This window comes from Budorcas taxicolor, chromosome 18 (assembly GCF_023091745.1).
Source record: "Budorcas taxicolor isolate Tak-1 chromosome 18, Takin1.1, whole genome shotgun sequence".
Classification (NCBI taxonomy): domain Eukaryota; kingdom Metazoa; phylum Chordata; class Mammalia; order Artiodactyla; family Bovidae; genus Budorcas; species Budorcas taxicolor.
Window position 1 is genome coordinate 16119481 of NC_068927.1, and position 25713 is coordinate 16145193.

General features: G+C 51.8%; 1 protein-coding gene across 7 annotated transcripts in view; it reads right to left on the reverse strand.

Annotated features, from left to right (window-relative positions):
- Window positions 1-25713, reverse strand: part of ANKRD11 (ankyrin repeat domain containing 11) — a 117474-nt gene that overhangs the window by 23056 nt on the left and 68705 nt on the right. For 3 of the 7 annotated variants that reach the window (XM_052656651.1, XM_052656653.1, XM_052656654.1), the window contains one exon: window positions 4119-4259. In XM_052656651.1, the coding sequence (XP_052512611.1) occupies window positions 4119-4205 (87 nt within the window). In that variant the 5' untranslated portion in view covers window positions 4206-4259. Of the gene's footprint in view, window positions 1-992; window positions 1053-1165; window positions 1254-4118; window positions 4263-25713 lie in introns of those variants that run through there. The other 4 variants (XM_052656652.1, XM_052656655.1, XM_052656656.1 and 1 more) reach the window with 3 other exon arrangements.

Genomic DNA, 25713 nt, shown 5'->3' on the forward strand with positions numbered 1-25713 from the left:
CAAGGACTTCACTTCCTGTGTCAGGAGAACACACCTCACACTTGGCAATGGAGCCTTCTACCCGCCAGCCATGGCACTGCTCGTGGGACGGACTCGGAGGTGAGCAAGCATACCTTCAGAGAGGCTTGACTAATGGCGCCCACTGTGCGCTGTAAAGCCTCCCACTGGACAGAAGCATGTCTGCCCAAGACAATGGGCTCCCCTTTGCGTGAAGCCTGGTCTCTCCTCCTGTCCATGGGCAGCCCCCTGTCATCTCTGGCCTCACTACAGGCCTGTGACCCTGCGGGTAGCCCCAGGGTGGGCGGCCCACCCCAGCGCAGGAGCTGGCCTGGACGGTGGTGGGGTGTGGCCATCACTCCCAGCCCTGCTGGCCTCCCAGCAGGTTAAGGGCCCAGAAGCCCACAATCCAGCCCCGTCCTGGGAAGTCCAGTCACGCGTCTGCCTTGGTGTCACTATCTACAGAACCGGAGGTGATGCCTGCCTCGTGGGAGGGGTGGAGGGCTCAGACTCCACAAGGCCCCACCCAGAAAGAGCAGCACGCAGAGCCCTGCAAGTGGGGTGGGACGGGGCACACTCGGTGGCACCTCCGACTATGCAATGCCCGGCTCACTGGCCCACAGGGCGCCGCACAGGCCATTGGGCTCGCACTGACATGGAAGACAGCACTGCTACCGCCATGCGGCTCCCTTCCCCAGCGGCAAGCTTTCTTTCTGGAATCCTCCCCACACACACCACCTGCGCAACACTGAGGCACTCAGGTGATCCTGGAAGGGTACACCGAGGCCTGAACGCTGCACAGCCTCGTCTCCTGGGGCCCCAACAGCCCTCTGGTCTCGGGAGGTAACAAGACACCCTTGGTGACCAGGGGTCCCGCCAAAGCACACCACAAGCTGCAAGGGCATCTGGAGTGTGCAGAGGGGCTAGCAAGCAAGGCCCAATACAGGCCGGCCTGTCCCCACCTGCACCCCACCCCCGCCGGAGAGCAGACCCACCAGCTAAGCCCGAGAAGCCTCAGCACCTTCCCACCAAGAAACTCCTGGCCCAGCCGATGACTCTCATCTTTAGACAGAAAAAAGATAATCCAAATCAAAATATTTCAGAAATGCAAAACATTTGAAAAATGAATGTAATTCACATTAAGAAAATAAAGTACAGAAATCACGACCTTCTCAACTGCAGAAATGGCCTGAGTCGTCCTGACACCACCGCCCAGGTCACTGTGAGAAGGGTGTCCTCACTCGACACAGGCTCCACTACAAAAGACAGGGTTCAAGGCGAGAATACCTATAATCACAACTGCTGAAAAACAAAACCACTTTTTTAATGAGCAAAAGAATACAAGCATGCACTTAAGAAAGTGCCCCCACTCCAGCACAGCCGTGGGTGGGGGCGCCCACCCGGACAACAGCCTTGGGAGGTGGCTCCTCCAGTCAGAGCAGAGTCCCCCCAAACCCTGATCTTCCTGAGGGACAGCAGGATTGGACACCTGAAAGAATCATGAGGGATATACAGTCCAACTCTTCAGATTGGTGAGTGGGTGAGGGAGGCTGCTGGACAGAAAGCGGGCGGTTCCTACACACCACAGACAACCAGGAAGTCACGCTGAAGCAGGCCGTGTTAATATCAAGAGACATCAAACACACAGGAATAAACCTAACAGAAGATGCTCAAGGCCTCTATGCAGATGACAAATATCCCTGAGAACAGAAACAGGACTGACAAAATGGAGGCCACTTGTGTTCATCACTGTTAACCCAGCACATCTCCCAAACGCATCTTTGCATTCAGAGCAGTCAAAGCCCAGCAGATCAACCAGCTTTTCCAAAATGTACATGGAAACCAAAGGTACAAGAATTAACAAGGACAATGCTGGAGAACAATGAAAGCGGACAAGTTAAATTACCAGGCACCAAGATCACACAACAGGTGGCCCTAAGCTACAGGCCAAATGTCCAGAGCAAAGAGCACAAGTGAGCCCCACCTGACCGCCACAATCCAGGAGGAACAGACAGCCTTCCAATGACAGTGACCAGGTGGACATTCATGGGAAGAAAATAAACACTGACCCTCCTTCACAGCTCAAAACAAAACTGAGTCCAGACGGATCACGGAGAGCCTGTAGACAGTAGGAAAACCCCTGTCTGTCTACAGACATCACTGAGTGTCAGCATGGATTGGGTCCACCTCGACCAGGTTCTGCGGAGCAGAACTTTGCAGTCACTTTGAAAAGTGAAAAGTGAAGTTGCTCAGTCGTATCCAATTCTGCGACCCCATGGACTGTAGCCTACCAGGCTCCTCCATCCACGGGATTCTCCAGGCAAGAGTACTGGAGTGGGGTGCCATTTCCTTCTCCAGGGGATCTTCCCAACCCAGGGATCGAACCCGGGTCTCCCGCATTGCAGGCAGACGCTTTACCATCTGAGCCACCAGAGGAGCCGTCATTTTGACCAACTAGTAAACCCTATCTGTCACCTCTGCAGAAAACCCCTCAATGTACGTGTGTTCACATCCCAGACCTGAATCCGCACAACGGAGGTGGAGCTGAACATCCACACAGCGGATACCACGCAGCCCCAGAGGGAAAACCTCCTTCTTGACACCAAGAGCCTATCCACGAGAAAGCAGCAGAAATTCCTGCCACGGGTCCACATGCCCTGTGGGTGGGGAGGCATGGTTAGCACAGAGGCTTGACGGGGGTGGGATGGCCCCCAAGGACACTGGCGGTGCTGTGAAACCTGGTCTCGATCATGATGCTCCCAGGTTCTAGAAATGAAAGGTGCATTTCTACTTCAATCAAACTAGAGTCCCCAGCAGCTGGCTAACAGCGTGCAGAATACACCGTGCACACTGCTTTGGGTTGTGGGCTTGCCTCCTCACGCCCGCTGCCACACCCCTGGGCACTCCTCCACAGACACCCCCCAACCCAAGTCTAGGTGCTCACTGCTCTCAAGGTGGGACCCATCCCTTCCCTCATGGAGTCTGCTGTGGGCACGTGTGGCTGTCACACAGCTGTGCCCAGTGAGCACAGGGAGCTACAGCCCAGGTCCTGCAGAGCGGGGCAGGGTGCGGCCTGGACTGGGAGCAGAAGGGGCTCACACTGGGCACAGTTTGTTCCTTGAGGCTTTTTCTCCATTCCTTCTGTGCCCTCACAGACAAGCAGGTCCCCAGGCAACATCTGCCTCACAGGTCATGGGGACCACAGGAGTCCATCCAGGATGGCAAAACCCTGTCCCTTCGCTGCCACCAGAAAGCCTGTCTGGGGCCCTCCCTGGTGGTCCAGAGGTTAAATGAACACTCTGCGCTTCCACTGGAGGGGGCGCAGGCTCAACCCCTGAACGGGGAACTAAGATCTGGCAGACCCCTGCCCCTGCCGCCCTTCCTGGGCTTCAGCATCTGCACGTGGATCCTGAGAACCAGCGCGCAACAGTTTCCCAGCATTCAGAGGAGCAGGGAGTCTGAGGCCTCATCCAAGACCTGCTTGAAAGCCACGTGACGAAGCAGCATCAAGCCACACCCAGCTTCCACATGAGGTCATCTGTGCACCGGCCCCTCCTCCTGGACAGGAGCCAGGGTACGGGCCACAGACCGCCTTCGCGGGTGGCTCTCCCTCGGGAAGGCTGTGAGTCTGGGATTCTGCAGACCAGCCTGGAGGGGACACTGGGGTCACAGTGCGTGGAGCACACGGCACACCCCCGAGCCCAGGGCACCAGCACGTGAACAGGACACAAGGGTGCAGGCCGACATTCCGTTTCCTGTTCACACTGGGTCGAGCAAAACCGCGAGTCCAGTTGCCCAGCAGCGTCCCGGTTAGGACCGCTCACACGGCCTCTGTCACGTTTGGTCTGCCCACGGCTGAGGTCAGAACCCGGGGTCCTGGGGTCTCTCAGACAGGTACCAGCTTCTGTCCATGGACCTAGTGCTGAAAGCACTCTGCTGCCAAACGACAAACACATCCTCCAGAGGAAGCTGGTGCCGTCGTCCACAGCCACCCAGACCACGGCAGCTCCTCCCACGCTGGCCCCAGAGGGGGCCCAATGCCAGCGCCCTGCGCTGGGACAAGCAGAGCAGCCCGGGCGGGCGACACCCAGGTCTGACCCCGCACAGATGTGGGAGCTCACCTTTTTCCCGGGCTGCTTCTCCACCATGTCGCTGCTCAGGGAACGCTCTTCCTGCTGTGGGGTTCTAGAACACCCACCCTTGGGCATCGTTTCTCCTCACTGGGCCTTCATTCACGCCGCCATCGCTTCATCATCAACCGTCTGCTTCAAAACAAAGGACATGGGATTAAGGTTCGGTGACCCCACAGGAAACCCAGGCACCTCCAGCCAGCGTTGCACGATGCATGGTGCAGTGGCTCTTCTGAAGGGGTCCCCTCCCCCATCAGGGCCAGAACAGGGCTTCTCCTGACATACTATCCAGTGGCCAGCCCGGCAGGGCACTGTCTACACCCCACGATAGAGAACACGGCGGGGCCTTCGGGTTCACATGGGAGTCCAGCTAGCAGGCAACTAGAGACCCCACTGCATCGCACGAAGTTGGTCAATCCCCCCACCCCCCTCCCCGCAGAAACCCAGTGGAGGCTCTGCCCGACTCGACGTCTCACTACCGTGGGCTGCTCCCTGACCGCCTGGCAGGCGCCAGCCTCTCTCTGCACCTGTTCACGAGTCTCTTCTGCCTGCGGCCGCACTGACTCAACCCAAGCTGAGCCTGCCGGGCATGGACAGTGCCGCACATCCCGTCCATCACGTCCAGGCTGTTCACTGTGTTTGGCAGAAGGAACAGGGAAAAGAAGCATTGCTCTGTCTTCCTGGCAGTGCCCTCCTCAGCCCTCATCCTCACAGTCAGAGAGAGCATGTCACACCAACCAGATCACACGCCCGGGGGCCTGCCGTGCTGGACGAGGGTCTCACACAACTCACCAGAATTAGAAACAAAATCAGCCTCTGCTCTGAACAGCTTTGCAAACATGCTGTTCGGAAGCATCTGGATTGGGAGCACCAGCCTCCCAAGAACCTGTCTTCTGTCTCCATGTCAACTGATAAGAGTTCACAAAGGAGCCCCGGCTCGTAACTGGCTGCCACAATCTGGTGGCACAGCACCGCCCGAGGGCCCAGGTTTGCCTCCGCACATCCCAGGGCTGCGGCCGGAAGTGACATTTCCTGTCTATAATTGAAACTGGGAATTCCAAGCTTTCTTCTACTTTCCTACTACAAAACTGGACCATCTCAGCCTGAACTATGGCATCTCAGAAACTGACTCAAGACAGTGGCTGAAGCTCCACACTACCTGGGAACTCATCAGTAATGTTTCCATAAAAACTTAAAAGATTATGCAGAAGATAAATTTTTTAAAAACTGACTGCCTAGTCTCAAGATGAGAAAAATTGAGCCAAGGAGCCCTGAGACTCTCGCCCCTCTTGCTCCAAGACATGGGTACCTCTGAGTGTGTGTGACACCTCACAGATCCATGAGTCCTGGACCCTGATCTCATGGTGTCCAGACCAAGAGGGCATGCAGAGGCCAGTCCACACTTTCAAAACTCGTCTTAGTACATGCCCTGTGGATCTGAGTTGCACAAAGCCAGGCCATTCTTCACTAATCTTGTTTCCTTTTGTAAAATAGTTACTTTTCAGTAAAGGTCTACTGTGGCGAACCCTCAGGCATGTGAGGATTCAGGCCCTGCCACTGACCACCTGTGTGGCGACCCCGGGCCCAGGGAGAAGCGGGAGGACTTGCTGTCGGGAGCATAGTCAGGAAACCACACAGTGATCCCTGTGCAGAAGCCATGTCGGCAGGAGTCAAGTAGGGAAAAGTCTCGTGGAAAGAAGGAAGGAACCCTGCTAATAAACGTAACAAGGAAAGCAGAGAACCTCAAGTTCCATAAATAAATATTAATTTAAAAAATTAATGTCACAGTTTTTAAAAAGCTGAACAACAGTGCTGACACAGCCTGACGCTGACATGGGCCCCCCACAGGCTGAGCCCGTGTGCAGGTGAGCTGCATTCCCACCGAGGAGTGCAGTGCAGAAACGACAGTGATCCCCCCACAGAACCCACAGACCGCACGAACATGCCCTGGACGACAGACAGAACACTTCCGCAGCCTCCAGGTAAAGAAGACGCCTGCAGAGCCAGAACACTGACCATAACGGCCAAGCCTGCAAATTCCGACACCTGGAAAGCAGCACATTTTGTTCATTAAAGGTCGCCGTCCCACAGGAGAAGAGGGAGCTTCCTACACACACACCTGCCAGCAAGCCCTTAGGCAACCTCTGCAGAGAGCACCCACAAACCAGCAAGCCAGAGAGTAGACGTCCACTGTGGACATGGACGCGAGACTTAAATAGGCCCTTCACAAGAGAGGAAATCCAGATGAGAAATCCACACAAAACCAAAACAAGATACAGAGCATCAGCAAGGACGCAGAGCAGAAGAACTGACATCCTGACAGGAGCGCAGGCATAGCCATGCACACAGCCCCGCCACACAGGCCCCAGCGGCCCCAGCGGCAACTGAGTCACACAGGCCCGACCGTCTCACAAGTCATGGGGGGAAGAGGGCATACTGTCTGTCTGCCTGATTGAGGCGACAGGACGGCTAAGACGTCGAGCGGTGATCGCTGTAAAAGTGTGGAGGGGAGTCACGCCCGGGAGTGTGACAGGAGTTTTCTACACAAAGGCCACACCCACGTGCACTTTGTGAGAATGAGATCCTACATTTTTATCGATACTTTGCAGACTTTCAGATGTTATGTTACATTTCACAGTAATGAAGTTTAAAATGCTGGTTATGGACAGACTGCACCCTAGGAGGTCATTAGAAAGTGGGGGGCTGGTTGTCAGACTCTGTTCCAAGACCATCTCCCTTCAGGGGGCCCCATGCCTCATACAGAAGGGCAGGTCACTGGACACAAGGGGCAGCAGCTCAGGGCTCCCAGGCTGCAGGGAGACCTGCCCCTTGCACAGAGCACACGACAAGCCACTGTAACTGCGGCCAGAATGGAAACGAAACCTGATCACACAGCTCTAGGAAGATGGGGGGTGAAGGCGCTGGAAACACAGGAGGAAAAACAGCCATCGTACATAGAAGGGACCAAGATGCACCGGAAATGCAGAAGACAGGGACAGGCTGATACCCGCCTGAGAACTCAGGTGACCAAGAGCATAGGGGGCAAGTCCACACACCTCCACGGCTGATCCACGGAGAAAGAAGTGACAGAGATGACCAAGAGACAAAAGCACAAGCCAGAGGAAGACCAACCTGAAGACCCAGAGGAGGACAGCTCTGGAGAGAGACAGGACAGGGAAAGTGGCCCTGGATGGTCCTGCAGCACTGCCAAAAGCCGGGGACACAAAGCCCACCCACTAGGCAGCTGCAGGAAAATGGGGAGAAGAGCCAGCACCAGGTCCAGAGTGACCCCTACAGGGTCACCACGTGGAGAAGGTGACCAGAGAGGGTGGGCAGTGACGCCGGTGTCAGAAACCTGCAAACCTGGTTCAGTGCTTGAAAACTAATCAACACAACCCACCACATCAACAGGTCAGGGAAGAAGAATCACCCAATCCTAACAACTGATGCAGAAAATGTGTCTGGCATTCAAAGCCCAAGACTTTGAGGCCCAAGCCCTCAGCACCACAGGGTCCAGGAACCCCTCAGAGAGAGGAGGGGCGTGGACAGCACTGTCAGCCAGCATCGCCCTGACAGTGAGACACGGGACACGCCTCCCTCCCACTCCCGCTTCTGGACATCGTCCTTGAACAACCAGTCAGCGAATGAGGAAGAAAAGGGGGAAAAGAGACAAACTAACTGGGACGGAAAATAAAACATTCTACTTGATAATGACATGACTGTCTATCTAAAAAACTGCAAGAAATCAACCAAAAACTCCAAGATACAGTGAGCTCAAAGAGGCTGCAAAATAGCAGAGCAACACACAAAAATCTACCCTGTGTCTGCTAACTAGCAAGAACACGTAAAAACAACAAAAACACAGTATCATTAACAAGCGCTCCAAATAGTAACGGAATGCTCAAGTATGCATCTTTAAAAAAAAAAAAAAAAACAAACCTATAACAACCTGTACAAATTTCAGGAAAAACAGTAGGAGAAATCTTTGAGACCTCAGGTAGGCAGCGTTCTTAGACACGACACCAGCAGTGCCATTCATTCAAAAAGGGAAACACCCGTCCTCTGCATCTCAACCAAACTGAAAGCCGCCCAGGGAAGACTGATTTACAGGATGAAAGGACAGACTGCCCACCGCAAGTCAGACAAACGACAGCATCCAAACAGAAAATGCACAAAAGACACAAGCAGACTTTTCACCAAATGAGAAACACAAGCATGAGAGGGACTCTGGGGACATGCCCCGAGATGCAGCTCACCTCCTGCGGGTTTCCTGACCATACGTGGCCCCACCACTGCTGCAGCATGTTCAACAGCCATGTTTTAGAAAGTGGAATAGCCCACAACACAGAGTACCAGGGGGCATCACACTCACATCTCATGAAAGTCACCCGTGAGCACGTTTCCAGGGTATGTTAAGGGCAAAGACAGAAATAGACTGTTTTCCTCACAATGAGAAGCTGTCAGGACATTGCAGAAACACTGGCCTAAGTGGGTAAGGACAGAAATCTGTTGCTTTTCTATACCCTAATAATGAACTGTCAGAAAGAAAAAAACCCCATTTTGAATGGCATGAAAGAATACCTAGGAATAAACTTAGCTACAGAGATGAAAGATCTACACTGTAAAAACTATAAAACACTGGTGAAGGAAATTTGAAGGTGATATAAAAAAAATGGAAAGATATCGTGTGCTCTTGAGTTGGACAAATTAATACTGTTAAGATGGCCACATGACCCAAAACAATCTACCAGTTTAACGCAATCTCTATCATAATATCTATGACATTTTCCACACTACTAAAACAAATAACCCTAAAATTTACACAGAAGCACAAATTTTGCCAAATTGCCAGGCTGCTTTGTGTGGCCTGCAGGAGTGTGGTTCTCCAACCAGGGATCACACCTCTGCCCCTTATCCCGGGAACACAGAATCTTAACCACTGGATGGTGAGGGAGTTACTGCCAAACCAGCCCTAAGAGGAAGGGACAAAGCTGGAGGAATCCTGCTCCCTAACTTGAGACTAGCCTCTAGAGCTCCAAAAGTCAGAACAGTACGGCTCTGACAGAGAGACAGACATTTAGACCACAGACCAATGTAACAGGACAGAGACCCAAAAACCTACTGCAATCAATCTATGATGAAGAATACACATGGAGAAAAGACAGTCTCTTCAATAAGTGGTCCTGGGAAAACTGGACAGCCATATGTAAAAGATTAAAGATTAGAACACTTTCCCACACCATATACAAAAATAAATTAAAACGGATTAAACACCTAAATGTAAGACCACAGACCATACACCTCCTAGAAGAAAACACAGGCAGAACTTTCTTTGACGTTTAAGTCATAGCAATGTTTTTTTGGATCCGTCTCTAAAGGCAAAAGAAATGAAAGCAAAAAAAAAAAAGGGTATCTAAGTAAATTTTAAACTTTTGCACAACAAAAGAAACCATAAAAAGGCCAACTTACTGAGTGGAAGAAAACACCTGCAGATGATCTAACCAAAAGGGTTAGTATCCCAATGGGATAAACATGAACCTCCTGGCAGTCCAGTGGCCAGGACTCCACACTTGCACTGCTAAGGACACAGGTTCGGCCCCTGGTAGAGGAATTAAGACCCCACAAACCGCATACTGTGGCCCTATGTGTGTGTATATATATAGATATATATAATATAGGTACATATAATATAGATATATGTGTATATTACATGTAAATATATATATAACATATAAAGAATTTAGACACTGAAAACATTTTTTAAAAAATCAGAAAATGGGCAAAAGTCCTGAATAGACATTTTCCAAAGAAGACACACAGATGACCAACAGGCACACGAGAAGATGCTTCACGCGGCTAATGACGAGAGAATGTAAGTGAGAGCCACAGTGCGGCACCACCTCACACTGTTCAGAATGGCCGTCATTAAACCGCAGATACCAAAGGCTGGGGAGGAGGTGGAGGAGAGCGCCCTCACGCACTGTTGGTGGGAATGTGGACTGGTGCGGCCACTGTGGAGAACAGTATGAGGTTCCTTAAAAAACTAAAGGCAAAACTATTATATGACCCAGCAACTCCACTCTGGATTATGTCTGGAAAAAACAAAAATACTAATTCAAGATGATACATGCACCCCAGTGTTCACAGCAGCACTAGTCAGAATAGCCAAGACTCAGAGACAACCTAAGCGCACGCGCACGCGCGCGCGCGCACACACACACACACACACACACACACACACACACACACACACGATGAACTACTATAGCCAAGACTCAGAGACAACCTAAGCGGACATCTACAGATGAATGGACAAAGAAGAGGTGATGCGCACGCGCACACACACGCACGCACACACACACGATGGACTATTAGCCATAAAAAATGAAATTTTGCAGCAACATAGATGGATTTGGAGAGCATTATGCAAAGCCAAGTAGGTCAGACAGGCAAAGACACACACTGCATGATACCACTTCTATATGGAATCTAAAACATACAACAAACTGGTGACTTGACTCACAGATGTCGAGGACAAACCAGCGGTCACCAGCAAGCAGATGTAAGGCAGAGGGGCAGGAGAGAGGTGTGGGCTTAACAGACACAAACTCCTGTGTGACAGAAATTAGCTGCATGGACGCACTGTACGGCACAGGGGATGATGGACAGCGCCCACAGTCACCGCACTGGAGCCTGGTCTATAGAAGCACTGAACCACTGCCGTGTAGACCGGGAACATACATGACAACGTGGCAAATCAAGTATGCGTCAGTGAAGGAAAACAAAGAGCCTTAGTTTCGTGACTGGGCAGGAGGGTCTGTGCTGGAGACCCCGGGATCCAGCGGCCTCATGGCGGCTCACCCAGGCCCCCAGCCGCCCCAGGTTGTCACACGCAGACCATGGGCAGCAAGACCCAAGTCAGCCGGAGGCTGGACGCTGCCTCTGCTGTGATCACTTTATCACAGCGTGGCCGTGCCCCGGCCCCCGTGACACCCTTAGGCAGCCCTTTCATCGTTTCTAAATGAAGACGTGATGGCAGCTTCACAGGAAACGCGACACTCTTCCAGCCAGTTGGTTCGAAAAAGCCTTAATTGTGACTTTTGATGATTGGTTTCCGGCCAGGTGACCAGGCAGCCAAGCGGCTTGAGGACTCAGCACCACCATCCTCAGGCGTGGGCAAGGCCCAAGGTCGAGACGAGGACACTGCCTCTACTAGCCCAGAGCAGCCTGGCTGAACACACACACATACACACACATAAGAGCACACAGCACACAACCTTACAGTCTGGGCCACCAGCCCCATGAGAGTGCTAACACCTCCCCTGGCACTTTTCCGCAAGGCTTGAATAACAGCCATCACCACTGTGGGAAACAAACCCCAGGAGCCCCGAGGCACCCAGCCTACAAAGGGTGCCTTCCAAGGAAGAGGAGGGGCCGCCTGCCCAGAGCCGGGGCCTCTGGGGGCCCTCCCGCTCTGCACAGCCCTGTGCCCCCAGGACAGCCTACGCCGCTGGACAAACTGAAGGACGGCTGACAGAAGAATTCTGTACAAGCCTAACATTTTGGACATAAAGGGACATCTCCCCGTCAGGAAACTAGGCAGAGGGATGGACACGGAGCAGAGCGCCAGGGCAGGAGGTGCTGCCCAGCCTTGCACGGTGGCGCATGGCGATCACAGGCCTCTGGCTGCAGAGTGGGGTGCCGTCTGGGCGAGCCCAGGAGGAGGACCCGCTGTCTGCCCCCTCTTCCTCCGGGGGGCCCGGTGCCCACGCACAGGTGACCGAGCAGGGGTCTCTCCAGGGGTCTGGTCCTACAGCCCACGCGCCCCACGGTGCATTCCCGCAGAGCATCCTCACTGAGGACACGCGTCGCCCAGTCCCCCACTCTTCTAGAACTGCTTTTTAAAAAGACCATTCATGTCAGCCTGCTGGGCCGTGTGCTCTGACAGTGCGTGCACCCCATGTGGCCGGCAGCACCTCAGCTGGTTGTCTGCTAGGCCTATGTGGACTTGGAGAATTTTAGGGAGAAGACTGCAGGTTGGCCTCTGAGCAAGCCTAGGAGGGTGCCTTGCTTTTTGGTAGCCTTTTTCTACAAAACACTTTGTTTTAGGAAGCAGAGTGTACATGGACGCAGTGTTTCCAGCGCAGGTAGGTCCTGTCCAGGCTGCTGTGAGTCTGGCAGCAGTGTCCCCTCTGACAGATGGCTGGGCCAGGGTGGCCTTGGCCCCAGGAAAACCTCAGCAGCACGTGACAGGGGCAGCAGCCTCAGCAGTGCCTGGCTTGGACAGGTGGACATACATGCAGGGCTGCAGGCGTGTCATCATGGGGCCCAACGGAGGACACGTCTGGGGAGTGCTCACGCCTATCCTGTGACACCGTGAGAGAGGGTGCTGCTGCTGCACCAGGAGGCACTCACAGCTGCATTCGCGTGTCTCACGGCAGAGGAGCCTTAGAGACGGGTTCACCAGGTCTGGGCTCCTGCTGCAGGCTGAGAGCAAAGGCAAGAGGAGGAGGCTTCTTGGCAGGTTTGTCCATGTCACTGGGCAGATGTGAGCACCCACCTTGCGGTGGGCAGTGCCCCCAGACACGTCCTCCGCTGGGCCCCATGACAACACCCCTGTGCCCCGCATGTCTGCTTGTCCAAGCCGGGCACCATCTAGGCTGCTGCCCCCGTCATGTGCTGCTGAGGTTTTCCTGGGACCAAGGCCACCCGGGCCCAGCCATCTGTCAGAGGGGACACTGCTGCCAGACTCATGGCAGCCTAGAAGGGGCCTATCTGTGCTGGAAACAGTGTCCACATACACTCTGCTTCCTAAAACAGAAAGCTTTTTGTAGAAATAGAAAAAGGCTACCAAAAAAACGATCATCTCTGCTTTCCTTACATTTAAATAATCGGCTGGTTATTTCCCTCCTTTAATAGCAAGGTTTGCCAGGGGGATGCATGGAACAAAACAAGCCTAGTGAGTTAACAAATAAGTCATCCAGAAATAAACCCATAATGAAGCTGCCTCTTTTGCCCCAAAAGTCACCATCAGCCAGCCTTGGGGATGAGGGACCAGGGAGGGACACAGTGTCCTCAGCTCCGGACATGTCACTGTGGAACTTGAGCAAGGAGACGTCGGCTGACCTCTCAGAGCAACTGCACTGGCCGAGACCTTCTAAACACAGGTCTGGCACCACAGACAGGAGCTGTAAGCGCACACCCCAGCCTCAAGCCCTGCTCGTAGTGACCCTGTGCCTTTGTGACACTGGGGGCGTGGCCTCTGCCTCCCCCGAGGGCCTGGGGGCCCTTCCCGGGCACTGGCACCGCTCACTCGGAGCAGGACACATGCTGACCGTGGCAGACGCTTGCCCAGCCTCACCTCCTCCCTGGAGAGCCGGCTTTGGCAAAACCCAAGAGAAAGCCACTCCTGGGTAGGGTAGTGGAGCTCATAGAGAAACAGTGATTGTTCCTTAGTGAGAGAGCACTGAGAATACAGGGGAAACGCATCAGCCCAAACACCCCACTTCCTGTGGGAGCGGTCCTTGTGCATGACAGCTGGAAACTGCAAACAAAGCGTGTCCACGACTCAGTGAGCGGCTGGGAGCACCCGGCACACGGAGCACCCACAGTGGTCCCTGTAGGTCACGAAGAGCTCTCTTGATGGGCTGAGTCCCAGGTGAGCACACTGATGCCACACACCTAAAACCTGTGTGTTTACAAAAGAAAAACCCCACGTTTCCCTCCAGGAGACACTGGAGGGAGCTGATTGGCAGACCCCAAAGGTCTCTCCATGCGGCACTTGTGAGCGCGACCTGACTGGGTAAAAGGGAACCAAGTGAGGGTCTCGAGGTGCTCCGAGTAGACCCTCGCCCCAGCGCAGGCATCCTGATGAGGGAAAGGGGACGGCACCGTGGCCATAAGCCCAGGAAACTGGGGGCGGCCGGGGCCTCTGCTGGGCCTGGCAAGGGGTGTCCCACCAGCACCCCCACTCCCAAGTCTGCCTTCAGAACTGAGGACACGCTTGTGCCGCGCCTGCTGCCTGCTGCCTGGCGCTGTTACCGCGGCCTAGGGACTAACACACCCATGCAACAGCAACCGGCCGCACGCTCCCCCAGCTTCCCCCCCACGTCCTGTGCACCGGGGCCCCTGAGACCCCTGGCTTCAGGGTCACCTCCACCTGAGGAAGGCCCCAGGCCTGGCTCTCTGGCTGCTCCCCTCGCGTGGGGAAAGGGACTCTGAGCATAGCTAGTCCGAGCCAGAGAGTGGTTATCACAGAACCTGGGGTTTGTTTACAGCAGATTAACAACATTCTCAGTTTAGCCCAAAGCAAGAGGCTGGTCATTTGAAAAGACCCTGATGCAGGGAAAGAGTGAAGGCAGGAAGAAAAGGGGACGACAGAGGATGAGATAGTTGGATGGCATCACTGCCTCGATGGACATGAGTTTGAGTAAACTCGGGGAGCTGGTCATGGACAGGGAAGCCTGGCATGCTGCAGCCCATGGGGTTGCAGAGTCGGACACGACTGAGCAACTGAACTGAACTGAAGAGGCTGGTGGGCACTTACTGCTCCCTCCCTGGAGAAAAGGGACAGCTGGAAGGGGACCCAGCAAGGACTTCTGACAGCCCTCCCATTGCCAGTGCAGGCTTTCCTCCCTGCGAGGCCCTCCCTGGAGTCACCAGCATGTCAATACCTGTAAATAGTGGTCCTAGTACCTCTGAGGTGGCAAAGCCTGAGGTATTTCCCCTGGCCGTAGAAGAAAGAGGGCCAATCCTGTGCCAGCTCTGACAGACACACTGAAGGGCAGGTCACAGCTGCTCTGAGGTCTAAGACGGAAAGGCAGAGACCGTTGGGTGAGAAAGAAGCAGTTATAAGATAGCAGGATCTCGTTTTTGCTAAAATTCAACAGGTAATAATAAAATATAATTAATCCACAAAGCAAGAATCCAGAAAAGCGAGTAACACAGGGATCCCAGTGGGAATGTGTTTCTGGTCTTTTTTGTATTTTATAATCTCCCACTATGCACATACAGTGCCTCTGTCATCCAGTTAACAGAATCAAGCTTATGGAACTGCAAACTGCGTCCACAGACCTCATTTAAGATTCTGTGTTTTACTAATCATTTTACCTACATAATATGGAGAAACTCTATGAGTTTGGCCCTAGGACAGTTATTTCACAGGCACTATGGGAATGAGTGTCCCAAGTGAGCAAGTGAGAAGCTCAGGGAGTCCAGAGTAGAACCATGCCCCACCCAGAAACCCCTCCAGGCTGGGAAGCCGGAGGCTTCCAGGGGACTCTGCCTGTCACAGCTCCCATTCAGGTGGGACAGGGACACGAGGTGAGGTCCGAGCACTGCAGTGAGAGATGGAGCTGGGTCATAACGGGACCTGGGGACTCCCCTGGACACAAGCCAAGGTGTGCCAAGTGGCCAGCTTGGTTCCAACCGCAGCACCTCCCAATTAAAAACAAAACACAGGTACTTCCCTGGTGGTCCAGCAACTCCGCGCTCCCTATGCAGGAGGCTGGGGTCCAGTCCCTGGTCAGGGAACCAGATCCCGCATGCTGCAACTAAAACTTCCCTCAAGCTGCAACTAAGACCTGGTGCAACCAAAAGGAATGAATAAATAAATATTTTAAAAACACACACACACACAAAAACAATCACAAAAAACCTAAGAAACTTTAATTTAAAAAATTACAGGCTGGGCGAGCCAGTCGACAGCAGCAACTGAGGTCAGTTCTGCATCCTCAAAGCCCACAGCACCACTGTCTGACGCACATGTTCACAGTGCTGAGGTTTAGTTCTTTTCCAAACCATTCCAGGAATCTGGAGGGCCGTGAACATGTTTAAATCGGGTTGGTTGCTTTCCTGATTTCCTCACAGGAAGGATTTTCTATCCTTGTCATCTTACAACAAAGTAACAATGTAGAAGCAAACAGAAGAGTATGAGGTGCAATTAAAGAAACACTGATGCGTCCATCGTCTGCTCATTTTGCCATATTTGGTCTGGAATGCATTATATAAAGTAATACATGCGTAGCTGCAGCCCCGATGAAGCCTGCTGTCTCCTCCTCTCTTCTCTGAAGATTTTGGATTCTGAGGCTAATCCTCACCATACATGTCTTCACACTCATGCTAACGCTACACTGCCAGCCTCTACACATGACGTGGTGTTGTTACAGGAAACAGGTTGCACAGATCCTCATACACCTCTGCCCTCCAGAATGCTTTTGAGGATTCATCTAGGCTTCTGTTAAACGTAGTTCTACTTTATTATGACTGCAGTGTGGTATTTATTTTCTCTTGTTGACTGGCATTTGTGTTGTTCCAACTCTGGCAATACAAACAGTGTTACAGTGAACACCCGTCTACACTTCTGTACGCGTATACCTAAAAGTTTAAGGCTTACCACTAGAAATCAAACTACAAGAAACTAAATCCTTGTAAAAACCTGAAGCAGGACTTACCTGGTGGTTCAGTGGTAAAGAATTTGCCTGCCAATGCAGGAGACATGGGTTCGATCCCTGATCCAGGAAGACCCCACATGGTGCCTGGCAGTTACCAAACTAAGCCCGTGTGCCACAGCTACTGAGCCTGCGCTCTAGGGCCCGGGGGGCCACAACTACTGAAGCCTGCTTGCCCTAGAGCCTGTGCTCCACGATGGAAGAAGTCACTGCAGCGAGAGGCCTGAGCACTGCAGCTGACCCCCGCTCATCACAACTAAAGAAAAGCCCGCGCAGCAACCAAGACCCAGCACAGCTAATAAACAAACTTCTCTAAAAGACCTGACGCAGCTTCACACTGGCACAGTCATTCACACCACTCTTTCTGTCACTTCTGGTAGTGGCATATGTCTTCAGTTGTAAAACTATCAAGAGATCTTGACTGAGAAAGGGGAAAAGGAACTCTGCATGTAAGAGAGTCTTCTGTGGAATAAGACCAGGTTCTACCCAAAGTCACTAATCAGGAACTTTCATCTAAACAGAAACTGAATTCGAAGCTCTGAGACCAAGTTCAGGGGCCGCAGAGGTGACAGCACAAAGGTCAGGGGAGCCCTGAGGCCCCAGAAACTCTGAAGGAACAGTGAGAGGATCCATTCACAGCTTTGCCCCAATCCTCAGAGGGTTCAGGACCCAAACATGGTTGATGGTTTCCTGTTCCTGAAAGTGCAGTGAAGTGGCAGGTGAACAGGAGAAGGCCCCGAATGACACACAAGTATACTTGACTGTGCAAGCAGCCTTCAGAGAGGCGGACTGGAGGAGCAGCGCTGCAATATACGCGACTTCAGACTCCTTTAACCCAGGGAAAAAACCGTAAATCATAACCCAGGCCATGACTAAAGTTGCTTATGTGCAATATTTTTGAATGTTTAAAGGATATTTCCACTGACAAACACAGGAAGCCCAAGTCACTTGTGTGTTTCTAAGGAGGTCGGCTGAAAACCACAGAGGCAACGTGGGTCCCCTTCGCTCCATGGGAAACGCATCACAGGATTTTTCTTTTTAAGTTACCAAGGAAAGCAGTCGAGCCATCAAGCTACAAGGGGGCAGCCTGTGGACCTCTTAGTTGAACAGACCCCGCCAGGCAGCCCCTCCCAGCAGGACTGTGTGGGTGGTGAGAAGAGGCTCGTCACCTTGGCAACAGCTCTGAACATATGTGCCGTGACACCAGACGATTTCTGAAAGCTGTAAATAGAGGATAATGTCACAAAAATTCCAGATTAAAGGAATTCCAGATTAAAGGAGCACCCATCCCCTCCCCTTATTACCCTGCCCACTGCTTAAATCCCACTGGTACCAGTGAAAGTAATTCCATGTATGCAAACATGCCTTCCAATCCCTGAACACTGCAAAATTATATACCTGCAGAAGCAAAATAAAGCCCCTGGATGAACCATCTTTGTGCAAACTCGTGTACGGACATGAAGTGGCCACGAGACGGCAGCCTCGAGGCACAGGGCGTGAGCCACTTCAGAGGCGTCCAGTCCTCCTGCCCACATATCACCTGAGCCTCCCCAGGCCCGGGTCCAAGGTTCCCAGGACCGGCTCCACACCCGGCTTCACAGGCAGCCAGAAGTCCCAGAAGAGAGGGGGGCAGCCACAGCCTGAGGAAGGGCCCAGGCCAGACCGTCTAAGGTTCGAGCCTCAGAACCCAGTTCAACTTTGTTTGGAAAACAGAGGCCATTTCATCTTTGGAGAGTTTGAGACCTTGGAGCCAAACCATTCAGTCCAGGATAAACCAGCGGTATAAACAGGGGAGCTCCTGACAGGCTTGCAGAGAGACGGCCCAATGTGAACCAAACAGCACAGGAGGGAAGCATGCACGCCCTGGCGCAACTCCAGCACCGTCTCCGTGGATCGGAAGCGTCTGCCCTGTCCCCTTCGGTCTTCCAGTCTGAGATGTGGTGAAGAGAAACATACTTTTCTCCTATCTTCTTCCTACCATATTTTTAAGCCACTGTACAGAACGCAAAGCAAATAAACCCCTGGATCATGAGCTCACATTATTAAGAGGAAAAAACAAACTTGATATTTCATGTTGCAAAAATCTATTTATGGGCCCTACAGATACACTTCTCAGTATAGTCATCATTAGAATCAAATACTAAATATTCCAAGGAAGAAAAAACTGTATGTTAAAATGGAGTTGTTAAAAATGTTCTGAGAAATTGTTTTTATAGAATAACCAAACTTTCTTTTTTTTTTTTTTTTAACCAAACTTTCATTTCCTCAGTGTCTTCTTCAGTAATTCCTCCACATGGCGAAGGGGTGGAAGACAGAGAGGAGGTGTGGACAGGGGCCTGGGCAAGTCCTGGACTCAGGAGGACCTCTAGTCACGACCACTCACATACCTAACTTTCTGAACAGACATACAAATCAACAGCTAAAAACTCCAGTGCTTTGTTTTAAAGATTCAGCTATTTAAACTGCATCTGTGGCAAATTCTTTCAAAGCGTGTTATCAACTCAGACTGCCTTCTGTGTGATCTGTGTAAGTCACAACACGGGTGTTCCCATGCACGAAGCGGCCAGCGCGGGGCGGGGCGCTGCAGCAGGCAAGCCCCCCGCCCCTCGTCAACAGCCTGCTCCAGAGAGAGGACCTGGTCCCGAGCCCACGCCAGGGAGGAAGCACACGTGAGTGAGGCTGCGGCCAGCCAGGTTCACCGCCAGCACTCACTGCTCCTGCTTCCGGGTGTTCCCAGCAGTGCCTGGGGCCCTGAGAGACAATCCCAGGACCATGGAAGGCTCCCTCCCCTGTTCTGGCCCCAAACCAGACCGAGTAGAGGGAGTGAAGGCCTGCACGACAGGCTGCTTCAGGCCAGGGCTTTAGGAAGTTGGGCCCCTCACCGCCTGCGGGGTGGCTGTGGCCGTGGCACACACTTCGTGCTCACGGGCTGAAGTCGTGAGCAAGCCATTCAACCCGCCATCCGTCTCCCTGTCTGTAAATGAGGACAGGCATCACTGCCCTTAGGGCCACATGGACCCAGGCAAGTGCCCGGGACCCACAGCAACTATCAACAATGACAGCGCCGACTCCTCAGGGAGCGTGTGGGCCTCAACGATCCATTTTAACTGTATATGAATGGAGCTGTATTCTCAAGTGTTATTTTATTTACAGCCCCTGACAAGTCTCAGCTGAACAGATGGTATTGTCTAGGCTCGGGTAATCGTGGGGGTACTGACCAGGCCTCTGTGCAGGGAGGGCATCCAAGCATCAGTTCTCAGGAGCACGGCCGCTGGGCCAGCAGCTCCCAGTGAACCGACCAACGCAGACTTGAGAGGGTAAAATAATTCCATCTTCCAAAATTATGCTGAATCAAGGAGCCTTGGGGACAAATGCAGGCACTCCGCTACAGCCTGGAGAAGGCATCTGGGAGTAGGAGAACCAGGGGCGAGAGCAAGGTCTGCATCGCAGGCAGGCAGAGGCCCAGACGAGGCCTGCACAGGTCAGCGCCGGCTCTCCACTCTGTATTCACCTTCAGGAAACGCTGACGTGCACTTCTCTGGTTTCATCATGAAGCTTCAGTAAAGATCATTCGGAAGAAGTGGAAATTGCAGGTGAAAATATATAAACACACACACAGCACACACAGGACAGGAAACGAGGAGATGAGAACTATGAGAAAGGGCGAGCGGGCTGTAGGTCCTAGGTGGGCCGAAGAGTCAGGGGGTCATTTCCCTACATCTGACACTGAACTTCTTCAGAGCTGTACAAGTTTCAAAATCTCCAAAAGCCGTACAGCCACCAGGAAACCAAGAGAAAGGCTGGTTTGTCACACATCACTTTCAAGGTGACCACGAAAATGTACAATTCCCAAACTTGTAGAGAAAAAAACTAAAAAGGCAAAATAGGAAAGAAAAGAGAAACAAGTCAAGTGTGACAGTGTGACAGAACTAAATGTTTCTTAAGTACAGAAGTGAGAGGACTAAGAAACAGCTGGAAGACCAGGGTATGCCAGCCTGGATGGAAAATGCATCTGCCTAGCTCAGAATGAGTAAGGCACGTTGAAAACTTAACAACCCAGGAAGATTTTGAGAGGACAAAAAAGATACCTGGGCTAAACAGCAAGCAGAGAGCCCTGGACACAACCAGGGAGGAAGCAGCCACCCCTGCAGAGCAGAGGCTCCCTTCAGGAGACGGGAGGACGCCCTGGAGTCAAGAGCAAACCCTGATACGATGACAGAACAGACGCTACAGCACCCTACAAGAGCTGACGGGCCACGGACATCAGCCCAGCAAACATCAGAACACAGGACACTGGGACACAGTAGCCAGTCCGGCCAACGAGCACACACAGCACCCAGCCAGTCATCACTCGGTGCCCTTGCTTTTCAAAGACACAGGACAAGCAGTCATGAAAACTGTCCACCAAGGCCCACAGAGCAAGTCTAACAACCTGAAAGGACCGACCTCTTAACACCGGAGTGCAGCGTGGTGGGGTGGGGAGACCACTGACAGTTTAAGTCAGAGAACTAAGAACAAGGGCCAGAGAGAGAGGAAACTACACTGGGAATTAAGTCTTTAAAACTGGGGGTGACAAAATGCTACACAGTTAACTGGGAGACACCGATAAGTGATTCTTAAGAGGAAAAAGGGTTTACTTCCAAAAAATATCTCAATAAAGAGGCTTTTCAAATCAGAACATATCTTAACAGCGTAGAAGAAACGTGATGAAGGTAGCAACACAAAACCAATAAAAAACGGCCATGTAACAGAGCCTGACAGTCACAAGCGGACTCCATTCCAACGACCCATGAAACAGGCTACGGAAAGGCAGGGCCAAGGTACTAGCGCAGAAGGGCAGAGGCAGAGCAGGGCCTGGTGGGCAGGGCGGGAACTGTGTCAGGGAAGGGCCGGGGGCGGGCCGGATGTCGGACCCTGCACCCTGGAGGCCTCGCCACAGTCCCACAGCAGACGAGACAGAGCTCGCTGTCACACAGGCAACAATCACCGACTGCAAAATTAATAAATACATATTATATACTCGTCAGCCAGGGTTCTGTCAGAAACACAGATATGCATATTAAGAGGTTTATTGCAAGGAATCAGCCTGAGTGCAGCCCTGAGTAGGAGCCTTCCCCCAGATGCAATCAGGCCACTCCTTCACCCCAGCCGCTGACCACCGACCGCAGGGCTGTCCACACAGCTGCCCACATTCCACAGCAGTACCGGGACCAGTGCAGGAACACCTGGATCCTGCAGCCTTACACATACAGTACATACACTGCTGCTGTTTGCTGTTGTTCAGTCGCTCAGTCGTGTTCAACTCTTTGCGACCCCATGGACTGCAGCACACCAGGCTTCCCTGTCCTTCACCATCTCCCGGAGTTTGCTCAAACTCACGTCCATTGAATCACTGATGCCATCCAACCATCTCATCCTCTGTCATCCCCTTCTTTCTCCTGCCTTCAATCTTGCCAGCATCAGGGTCTTTCCTAATGAGTTGGCTCTTAGCATCAGGTGGCCAAAGTATTGGAGCTTACTGGTTTGATCTCCTTGCAGTCCAAGGGACTCTCAAGAGTTTTCGCTAGCACCACAGTTCAAAAGTATCAATTCCTCAGCGCTCAGCCTTCTTTATAGTCCAACTCTCACATCCATACATGACTACTGGAGAAACCATAGCTTTGACTAGACGGACCTTGATCGGCAAAGTGATGTCTCTGCTTTTGAATATGCTGTCTTGGTTTGTCATAGCTTTTCTTTCAAGGAGCAAGCGTTTTTTAATTTCATGGCTACAGTCACCACCTGCAGTGATTTTGGAGCCCAAGAAAGTAAAGTCTGTCACTGTTTCCATTGTTTCCCCATCTATTTGCCATGGATGGGACAGGATGCCATGATCTTCATTTTTTGAATGTTGAGTTTTAAGCCAGCTTTTTCACTCTCCTTTCACCTTCATCAAGAGGTTCTTTAGTTCCTCTTCGTTTTTTGCCATAAGGGTGGTGTCATCTGCATATCTGAGGTTACTGATATTTCTCTCAGCAATCTTGATTCCAGCTTGTGCTTCATCCAGCCTGACATTTCTCATGATATACTCTGCATATGCTAAATAAGCAGGATGACTCCTTTCCCAATTTTGAACCAGTATTGTTCCATGTCCAGTATTAACTGTTACTTCTTGACCTGCATACAGGTTTCGCAGGAAGCAGATAAGATGGTCGGGTATTCCCATCTCTGTAGTAGTTTTCCACAGATTGTTGGGAACCGCATAGTCAAAGGCTTTAGTCAATGAAACAGATGTTTTTCTGGAATTCTGTTGCTTTTTCTATAATCCAAAAGATGTTGGCAATTTGATCTCTGGTTCTTCTGCCTTTTCTAAATCCAGCTTCTACATCTGGAATTTCTCAATTCACATACTGTTGAAGCCTAGTTTGAAGGATTTTGAGCATTACTTTGCTAGCGTGTGAAATGAGTGCAATTGTGCGGTAGTTTGAGCATTCTTCGGCATTGCCTTTCTTTGGGATTGGAATGAAAACTGACCTTTTCCAGTCCTGTGGCCACTGCTGAGTTTTCCAAATTTGCTGGCATATTGCATGCAGCCCTTTTACAGCATCATCTTTTCAGATTTGAAATAGCTCAGCCGGATTTCCATCACCTCCACTAGCTTTGTTCATAGTGATGCTACCTAAGGCCCACTTGACTGCACACTCCAAGATGTCTGTCCCTAGGTGAGTGATCACACCATCACTTTAAGATCTTTTTTGTATAGTTATTCTGTATATTCTTGCCACCTCTTCTTAATCTCCTCTACTTCTATTAGGTCCACACCTTTTCTGTCCTTTACTGTGCCCATCTCTGCATGTATGTACACATGTGTAAACACACACACAAGATCTCTCCTCCAAATGATGAAAATATGGTATTTTATGCTTTATCGTTCCTTATTACTATTTCCTAATTTTCCACAATGCAGAGTATTGGTTCAGCAATAAGGTTATTTTTATTTTTAAGAAGAGAACAAAAGAGGTGCCCGCAGCAGCCCACTTTCACCTGGTGTCAGGAGAGGACTCAGCCGAGCTATTCACAGGTAAGCGCATCTAGCCATGGTCGGGCCCCCGGCGGCTCAGCAGATGGAAGGAGGCCTTCTCAACGCAGCATGAAGGGGTACGGGGTTTTGCCACTTTCTTTGCTTCGCGTCTTTCAAGATGATCTCCCAGTTTTTCTTTTCTAGGTGTCAGTCTGGCATGTTACAGTGATTAATTTTTGAATGTTAAATCCAATATGAGCTGCTGAGATAAATCCTACCTGCATCACTATCCTTTTAAATTGCTAATCTACTTTGCTTCAAAGTCAGGGTTTTTACAGCCACATTCATGTGGGAACTGGCTTGTGGCTTTTCAGCATGACCTTCTCTGATTACAGAACCCAGGTAACCCTGCCTTAAGGACAGAGGGGAAGCCTGTGTATGACGGATGCTCCCCACTCTTTAAGGAATGGTAGAAATCACCAGTGAGGACACCAGGGACTGAAGGCTTGTGTCAAGATTTTAATTAAAAATTCAATTTCTTTAATAGGACTTCCCTGGTGGCTCAGATGGTAAAGCGTCTGTCTATAATGCGGGAGACCCGGGTTCGAGCCCTGGGTTGGGAAGATCCCCTGGAGAAGGAAATGGCAATCCATTCCAGTACTATTGCCTGGAAAATCCCATGGACAGAGGAGCCTGGTAGGCTACAGTCTATAGGGTTGCAAAGAGTCAGACACGACTGAGTGACTTCACTTAATAGACACAGGGTTACTCAGGTGATCCATTTCTTCTTCAGTGAGCTTAGGTAATTTGTGTCTTTTAAGGAACTTGTCCATCTTATCTAAGTTGTCAAAGTTATTGGCATAAAAGTGTTCATATGCCGGTTGAACTGTTGTTTCCAGAACAACAGTGCAGATTCAAGTATCAGTTCTGTGAAAAAGGTACGGTGCAATTTTGGGGATTCCCCCAAAAGGACATGGTGGTGCAGTGGTTAAGACTCTGCACTCCCGATGCAGGGCCCAGGTCCCACCCCCGGTCAGGACACTAGGTCCCACGTACTGCAACTGAAGATCCTGCATGCCACAACTAAGACCCAGTGCAGCCAAATAATTTTTTTTTAAAGGACATCACACATAATAGATGTCAACAGAAGCTAGGCTGTTGCCTCCAAGGGCTGATCCCAGGCCCTTCAGCCATCACCTCCAAGGCCCAGGACCTGCTATTGGCAGGGGTGGCTCCTGGACCCATGGTGCGCTGTTGGGAGAATGTAAGACACCAGAGCCACTGGGAAGGTCCACAAAAAGGCCAACTCCTAATTACCATGTGACCCCACAAGTCCACTCCTGAGCACATACCCTCCCCACAAATGAGAGCAGGGTTCCAAAGAGTTATTTGCTCTTTCACGTTCACAGCAGCGCTATTCATAAGAGTCAAAACATGGACACAACCCAAGTGTCCATCAACAAATGAATGGATGACAAAATGTGGTTTATCTACACAACAGAATGTTCATCATTCTGCCTTAAAAAGGAAGGAGATCCTGCGATATGCTACCACACGGGATTTGGGGGAACAGAGAACACTGAGGACAATACGCTCAGTGAGGCAGCCAGTCACAGAGACGAATACTCTAAGACTCCGCGGATGTGAGGTCCTTGGAAGAGTCAAAGCCACAGAGAGACACAGGAGAGGGGATGACAAAGGGCCATTTTTAACTCTGGCATCATAGTCCCTCCCAGCCCGCCTCCTTCCCTGGCAGGATGGCCCTTCTCTCTGGACAAGGAGGAGCACAAAGAGGTCCTCCCGAAGGCGACCCTGCAAGGGAGCCGGGAAGGGGCTGCCCCCAGCTGCTCCCTCTGTCCTGGGACTGGGGCGAAAGAGCCAGGAGCAAGCTGGGTGCTCTGGGTGAGGGAAGGACCTCGGGGAGGGGCCGATGACACCCCGCCCTCCCCCAGCGCACCTCCTCCGCTCCATCCTTTTGTGAAGAACACTGCGCTGACAGCAGTGAGAAGCAGCAAGCCCTTCACAACGCGAGGCAGGCGCATTTTCTGTGCTGACTGCTGACGTCTGGTCCTTTTCCTTCTGTGAGGCCACACCCACGTCTCACAACCACAGCCCCCAGGCTCCTCCAGGGGCATGC